The sequence below is a fragment of the Sceloporus occidentalis genome, unplaced genomic scaffold (genome assembly GCF_023333645.1).
Source record: "Sceloporus occidentalis isolate IW3139 unplaced genomic scaffold, rSceOcc1.0.p SCAF_27, whole genome shotgun sequence".
Taxonomy (NCBI): domain Eukaryota; kingdom Metazoa; phylum Chordata; class Lepidosauria; order Squamata; family Phrynosomatidae; genus Sceloporus; species Sceloporus occidentalis.
This window is the reverse complement of record NW_028317007.1, coordinates 9,449,882-9,458,319: the sequence shown is the minus strand read 5'-3', so window position 1 is coordinate 9,458,319 and position 8,438 is coordinate 9,449,882. Positions and strand designations below refer to the sequence as shown.

The following is an 8,438-nucleotide window of genomic DNA, read 5'->3' as shown; positions in this document are numbered from 1 at the left end:
TTTTGCCGCCCCCTGGCACCACCCCCGCAAGCCCCTCCCCTTTTACAAACACACTTATACCCCACAGCGACCGCGAGCCGCCGACGCGCTTACTGAATATATACTTTGCCTATAGGTGGCGCCGGCCCTGAACAGACCCTCCGTATGTACCGCCTACATTTCTCATAGTTTGTTGGCACACAAAGGGCTAAGGAAAGAGAATACAGTAGAATAATTGATTCCCAAAATCTGTCAACCCACATTGATCAAGATATTCTTTATACCCCCCCCTGCAGAACTATATTTTAAGCTTTTTCCACACCATTATTTACACCCTAAAACCGTTAAGCTAAATCGTATCATTTAATTAAACACAGTGTCATATTTTCTTGCTTCAACATATTGTTACAAAAATACGTTTTGTGATTGTTAACAACTGAAAAAGCCCTTTCTATTTATTTTCCTAGCTGCCGGCAACAACTGTTATTTTACTTACGTTCTATGCATTTATGCCTCCACCCGCTTTGTCTACTTTAACATCTGAAGAAAGATAGTTTAAATGTATATACACAATATGTCTTGTTCCATAAATTTCCACTAAAAAGTATTTTCATCATGAAACTATCACTGGAACTGGAACTATTGATATAAATATGATCATTCCATGTGTTAAATATTACATAAGAGTTCAGTCATAAAAACTACCGATAAGGCGCTGGTCTGACATTTGATTTTCTATAATTTTCAGATAAAAAATTTATTCCTGTGCATTAGCTATTATATTTAAATATTATAATATTTATAAGTGTCTTAATATTGTCCTTATCATAGCAAAGTCATAAGGAGGTAAAAATTACAGACCACTCCCACACAAAGCCTATGGAATACATAGTCTTGGCAATATGATTAGGACAAGTATAAAGAAGATTACACCAGTGCACTTAAAGACATGTCATGAAGAACTTGCACAGCACCACAATCTTTGTTTATTATGTCAATGTAAGATGGAAGATAACGATCCGGAAATATAAGCCACTATCAAAGATATGATTATTATTATTAGTGTTTTAAGTATAAAATTATCTTTGGATACAATCAATAAATCACATAAAATAGTGCATATGTCTTCCCTGGATGTCACCGTTGCAGTAAATAATTTGTAGCAACATTTATGTCGTTATTTGAAGCCCTCAAAGCAGTCAGGACGTCTGATCTTGAGAAGCCCATTTCCATTAGCTGTGTGACCTGAAAGAGTAGACAACAGCACAATATAACCACAATATCACAGTTATCACGGAGCAACGTTTTTTGCACAATTGGAACAATCTAGTCCCCACAACTGTATTTTTATTTTTAATGCATGTAGGGAGTCCCTTTTCCATTGACAATGCATTCTACTGCATGGAACTTGCAGAAGAAATTTTTACATCATTCTTAGAAAATGAGAGGTTCAAATTGAGATGCATCCTCCCCAAATAATTGTTGCTAAGGAGAGGAATAATGTACTATAGTCCCAGGTGCAATAAATAGTTAATAGTTGTACTAGATCAGCAAAATAAGGACACATCTATTAAACATGATCTCTTCTAGTAAAACATATAGTCTCACACAATATAAATACCATCCAATTTTAGCTACCAGTAATATGGTTATCTCACTGCGTTATACGGTGTGTGATATAAAAAAATCAGGATTCTGTACAAAACAGGGTTAGTCAAACATCTAAACTATAGTCCCAAACTCAAATGGGAGGCCCAAACTCAATGGGAGGCCCCTGCATGAGAAAACAACCCCAGACAGATGTTTCAGTCTTCATTTGAACAATGCTATGTTTCCAACTTTGTGGGAACAGTTTGGGGAAGGCCCTTTTCTATTCTAGCATGACTGTGCCCTAGTCCACAAAGCAAGGTCCATAAAGACATGGTTGCATGAGTTTGGTGTGGAAGAACTTTAGCCCTGAACTCAACCCTATCAAACACATTTGGGATGAACTGGAACATAGTTTGGTAGCCAGGCCTTCTCACCCAACATCAGTTCATGACCTCACAAATGCTCTACTGGATGAGTGGACAACAGTTTTCTCAGAAATGCTCCAAAATCTGGAAAGCCTTTCCAGAAGAGTGGAAGCTGGGGGGACCACATTAAAGTCTATGTTTTCAGAATGCAATGTCATAGAAGTTGGTATAATGGTCAGGTGTCCTAATACTGTTGTGCATTTAGTGTATAATATATATATATATATATATATATATATATATATATATATATATATATATATATATATATAATTCATGGACCAGGTAGTTAATGATAAACACATCCTTTTTGTGCCAGACCCTGCATGATACGGTAGGCTGTGGTTAAAACAGTCTATTATCATTTAGTTCAAGAAGCACTTTTTTTTTTTTTAATAAACTTTAACCACAAGTGAAAGTTTACGAATTGTGCAAGTTGATCAAGCTAGTACTACATTTTAGACAATAACTCTTTAAAACATTTTCCCCACAAAGTATGGTATTCTACATTCACAAAAATGATATTAGTTACAGAAAGTTCTGTACAACATGAAAAATGCTATGCAATCTGGTCAATTATTTACTATGTTGTATATTAGCCAAAGAAAACAGTAAAGCACTTAACAGTAATGCCTTTAAGGGACACACCAGTTATCCAGGCAGCCAGGGGCAGGCAGGCCTAGGGGGGCGATCACCCTAGCCTGGTCCAAAGACCTTGACAAAGGGCAGGTCTAGGTTGTACCGGCCCTTTGTGAAGAATCTTGGACAGGCCCAGGAGAACGCAGCATGGTCGATAAAGGCGTGAATTCTTCCACAGCTGTGGTTTAGGTAAGGAGTTGAGGGAGAATGTATGTATGTTAAAGTGAGAGTATATATATAAGTGTGTGTTGGCATGAATGTTTGTGTGAAAGTGAGCGATTGTCAGCATGAATGTGTATGTGTAAAGGTGTGTGTGAGTATTAATGTGTTTGAGCATGAAAGTGTGTGTATGAAGGAGTGTGTGTCAGCGTGAGTAAATATGTGTATGAGAGTGCGTGTTAGTGCAAGTACGTGAGTGTGTAAATTTGTGTAAATACGTGTGTAGGTGTGTATGGGTTACCAGGGAAGGCACAGGGCCATTAAACCTTCATTAAACCTGTAGGTAATCTCCCTGTTCTTCTTTTGAGACTATTGGGGAAATCCATTCATGGCATTCTCCATGTATGATGAGCTTTTTGATTACTAAGTAGTCTAATTCATTTTTGACACTAGCCATTAGTGCAAAATTAATAGATCTGACCTTACAGAACCACAGTGTTACATTTGGCTGTAGCCATAAGTTATTATAGCTTTCCTGAAACATCCCAAGCCTTCTTCAAACCATTTTGGGGACATTGATTCTTTTATGTCCAAAGATTGTTTACCTTAGGAAAGTACATTCCTTAATTTTGATCCCCTCCGGCCTCCAACAGCCATAACCCGCCCCCTTTTCTAACCTAAAAACTTAGGTTAGAAAAGGGGGCTTACCTGCTCCTACTAGAAAACTAATTATACACTTTTTTCTGGCTGTTAAATTGCTTGCCATTGGAAATCAACGGAGGTTCCCCGCTTGCCTTCTATTCGTTACCATTTGGAACGCATACACATTTTGGAAAAACTTTCCTACCGCAATGGCCAATTAATGCCTCTCTATGACAAAATCTGGGCTCCTTGACCCGAGCTAAGTACTGACGCGTTTTGGGAGGGTTGATTTTTGCCTTTTTATTGGTCATTTGTTGTGTTTTTCCTTTTTTTTTTTTTTTTTTTTTGGCTTCACAATTTTTCTTTTGTGTTTTGTGTGCGGGAGTCGTGCCCAATCTCGTTCTCGATCTCTGTTCTTCCCATGTATATCTTAAGCCTAATCAATGTGTCATTCCTCTTACCATTATGTCAGGTAGTTCCGTTTCTTATGTATGAGGGCTTTGATGTGTACTACTGACCGTTCCCAGATTTCACGGTCGTTAGCCGTTTTTGTTTATGTGTTCATTTCAGGCACTATGTTGCCCTGGTTTGACCTTTTATTGGTGCTTCATATGCATCACTTACATTGTATGCTGTTTTTTTTTTATTATGTATGAGGGTGCCTACTGTTTTGTACGGTCTGCCTTACTGCATTTCCTATGGTCATTGTTATTGGGATTGTCTGTGTATCCTTTCACTCCATCCGTGTGTGCGGACTGTATTCCTGTTATTTCTACTTTCGTTCTCACCATTTGTCACTGTAATATTTGTCAATCGTGCCTTTGCATAAAAAAAAAAAAAAATGTTTTAAATAAAAAACAAAAAACAAAACTTATCTTATTTTGTAACAGGAAGGGAGCAGGAGCTCCTATAGCACAACTGGAACCCAATAGCAGAGAACCAGATAAATAATAAAATCCAGAACGTGGTAACGGATAAGAGTGTAAAAACCATTGTTGTCAGTTCAATCCATGTTCAGGGAATGCAGCGGAGTTTCAGGGTCAAACCAAGCCAAGTTTAAAAAGCCAGGGAGTACGATGATATGGGGAAGGAAACAGGAGCGGGGAACAAAGGTTATAGTGGTCCTTCTCTGTGTATAATGCAGCAGAATAACTCAGCATAGAACCAAGGAACTGCCTGGGCTTTAAAGCCTAAAGGAGCTAGGAATGCCCCCATTGTCCAGGTAACGTGGGTGTGGCTTATCCCATGTAACCTATGAGTTGTACAGTTGGCGGGGGTGTCCACTGGACACTTCATGTTGATCAGATCGGGCAGGGTTCTCAACTGCTAATGTGTCTGTATGTATTAAAGTATATTTGTTATGTCTGTGTTAACGGTCCCAATTAAATTGTATAGTGCTTCATCATTTGTAGGTGCTTAACAAATAAAAGGTAATAATAAAATAATAGTAAGCATGCATGTCTACTTATGCTAGAATTTCTGTGAATACATTGCTGAAATCTTTGCTGTATGTTTCACCATCAACTGGTAATGTGTGTTTGGCTCATTTCCAATAATGTATCTTTGGCAACAAAAGCATCCCTATCACCCTTAGCCTACCCCTTTCATAAAGAAGTGGACATTCATTAGCAAAATACATATGTTGTAACTGCAATGTAGCTTTCAATGTGTCAAATAAGTGTAAATTTACAGTTTTACATTTGTTGGTTTAAATGGGATGAAAATCAGAAACATTACAGACAAAGCTGCTCAAGTGTTCATTTCCATTGGTATCTATTTATTATTAATTGCTACTATTACTGTTATTTCAGGGTTATTATCACCCAAATGAAAGAGAAGCACATTGTGTAGTTGAGGAACATTTTTTAAATTAGAACTGAACTTGATGGATGCATGTCTTTTTTTCAGCCTATATAACTATGTAATTATGTAACTGGTGTCCTTAACTGCTGTGTATATATTTTTTATACTGTTGCAGTTTTTTTGTATAATATGGTTTCAGGCATCTGTGAATACTAGACAAAACACCCTGACCTCTTATTATCCTGCCTGTGGGAAACAATAGAATGGGCAATTTTTAGACTAATGAAAAGTCTGTGGAGGAACTAACTTCATTAGCATTGCCATAAATAAGTCCCCCACAACATCACAAGAATTACAACAATAGCAGCCTCTAGATCTGCATGTAATGGAACCTTTTGGGACGAGACTAGATAAAAGCAGTGTTTTGTTAATGTTAAATTGCAATACTGTACAAACCTTTAGACTGTTCTGATTTCTCTTACCTGTTGTTCAGAAGGTGGAGGAGGAGCTTGTGGCTCTGCGTGGTTTGCAGCATGCCGATTACGCCACGGTTGAAAGAAGTTATTCCAAGTTACCGCTCTACCCTAAATGCACAAAAAAACTGGTTATTCATATAAAATATATTTTTGGAATTACCTGGATTTTTGCATTTGTTGGTCACTACATTTTATCTGATCTTCAACTAAGTCACAATAGAAAAACACAATCTGCTTCAACTAATAACACACAAGCAATTATACTTTTCCATGCAGTGTAATAATCAAGTGTTGTAAACAATATATAAGCATTCTCATTTTCATTTATTCTCATGAAAACAATTACACAACCTGCACTGGAAGACGTGTATGTCTTATGACATCAAACCACTGACAGTGATACTATGGAAGCCTATAAGAGGAAGTGTCTTAGGGAAATTGTGTATTTTAAAGTATAATGTGATGTCTAAAAGATCATGACTTCCTCATTTTATTTTTTAGACAGAAGAAAAAACCTGCGAGTGTGCGTGGTAGCAGGCCACAAACACAGTTCTAAACAAAGAAACAGTTGTGAACAGATTCAAAACTTGTGGGATTGTGGAACCTAGACTTTCCAGGACTAAAAGTCTTTTACAAACAGAAACTTTAATTATTAGTTATCAATGGATAACTGCCAAGTGTTTCCCGCATTAATCGGCAAGTATGTATATGTGCACATGCACATATCGGAGACATACGTGGCGCTCAGATCGGAGACATATGTGGCGCTCAGATCAGAGAGGACCAAACTGTGCTGTAAAACAGATTTTAAACTAAAACATAAGGCCAACATCTGAAAATGCCAAACTTCAAAAAAATTATTGATATGCCCGGGAGAGGGATGTGTAGGTTTGGAAGCCAGTAGCATGAGCAGAAGATGAGTCATAACAGCTTAAACACCAGGATGCCGGGTCATTAAGGCACCCTTGCTGAGATCTGTGTATACAAAATATGAGTCAGTTTGGGGTTTGTACCCGGGTTTTGCTCGGGTCATGCCAGTTCACCCGCTTCTAATGGTACCCAGTATTGTGCTATACTGAAACACTATGTAACCCAATATAAAAAAACTTGTGAAATGCCAGGAATCACAAGTCTTTAAATGGTGCCTGTCTAATTTAAATTGGAGGCTTCAGGTATGCCTGTTTCATGGCTGCTATGAAAAACATTTTGGCACGTGCATATATCTGCCTAGCTCCTTAACACTTTACAATGTTTTATCTTTTTTTATTTAAAATGTGCCACCTTGACCTCAGCAGTAGGGTGAGGAAAGCTAGACGAGGCAGCTCAGAGTCACCTTACCCTTTAACAAAATTTTGTAGTGGGCTCTGAAGTATAAACAGATATAGAAATAAGTAAATTTTCTAAGCATGCAGGCCTATGTGGTACTCATTTTGGCTCAGCCGAAAGCAATGGCCTACCCTAATGAGCCTGAGCATACAGTAGAGTGAAAAAGAAAGTACACCCTCTTTGAATTCTATGGTTTTAACAGAATAATTATCTGTTCCTTAACATGTCTAAAAATTTGGTAAATACAACCTCAGATGAACAAAAAACACATAACTTATTACAAATTGCAAAAGAATCAAGAGTTACATCTCAGAATCTACAGGATCTGTTAGCATGTTAAAGTTCATGACAGTACATCTCATACCCACTGTCAAACACAGTGGTGGAGGGGTGATGATTTGGGCTTGTTTTGCAGCCACAGGACCTAAAAACCTTGCAGTTATTTAGTCGACCATGAACTCCTCTCCGTACCAAAGTACTCTAGAGTCAAAAGTGAAGCCATTTGCCTGACAGCTAAAGCTTGGCTGAGAGAGAGACCCTGTGTGCAAGCAACGCGAAGACAGCCTTGAGGGAGTGCGTGGGATAACTGGGACCCACAGGTATATTGTCTGACCGCCCGCAACACCCGAAAAACCACCCACACCCGCAAGTTTTTTTGACTATACAGGCCAGCGTGCCAAATCACGTAAAGAGCTTGGGCCAATTCTGCTATTCCGTGTTTCACAAAGAGAAGGGACTCCAGTGCTCCTTTCAAAAGGTGCACTAAAAGGGAGCACGAAGACATTGTTTAGCACTGACTATCAACCATTTACAATGTTCACTCTATAAAAGCGTTAAGCTACCGAGACATAATTGTTCTACATAAGCAGAGCACTGTGTTTCCCCTTTTGGCACATAAAAGTCGCACAAATCTCAGCTAAATATCTATTTGAATAAACTTTCCCACAAGGATTCATTCAACTGTGTTTCAGTGATATAATGAAAACCTGCAGTAAGACAGTATAACGGTCACATATTTCCAGAATGATTTGCGGTTAGGTTAGAGACACTGTGCACTTACTGACGAAAGGCTAACATACGGTAAGTGATAAGCAGTAGCATACCTAAGGGAGAGGTGCGGTCCACCCCAGGTGCCACTCATCAGGGGGATGCCACCAACCACCTGCTTCCCCTGGGTGTGAAAAGAGTTTCTTCACACATTGCGCGGGAGCCACAGCTGTAAGCTGTGAGCCTGCATTAGGCGGTCGTTGGGCCACCTAGACATCTGTGCGGCCCCAGTGCTTCTCGGTCGGCCCCCGGACCAGTGAAATCTGCAGGTAATGTAATAGGTGCGGGATGGTCAATGAATGATTGATAGCGAGTGAATGTTAAAAGTGTTTAGGAGCAGAGATGGCCCAGG

At 38.8% G+C, this 8,438-nt stretch overlaps 1 protein-coding gene across 1 annotated transcript in view; it reads right to left on the bottom strand.

Moving 5' to 3' along the window:
• Window positions 1-1,116: 1,116 nt before the first annotated feature.
• The window catches only part of LOC149299912 (ubiquitin-associated domain-containing protein 2-like), a 71,491-nt gene continuing 64,169 nt past the window's right edge, over window positions 1,117-8,438 (bottom strand). Inside the window, exons 8-9 of the mRNA XM_089485950.1 lie at window positions 5,720-5,821; window positions 1,117-1,224 (exon numbers count right to left, since the gene is read on the bottom strand). Of these exons, the coding sequence (XP_089342076.1) occupies window positions 1,117-1,224; window positions 5,720-5,821 (210 nt within the window). The remainder of the gene's footprint in view (window positions 1,225-5,719; window positions 5,822-8,438) is intronic.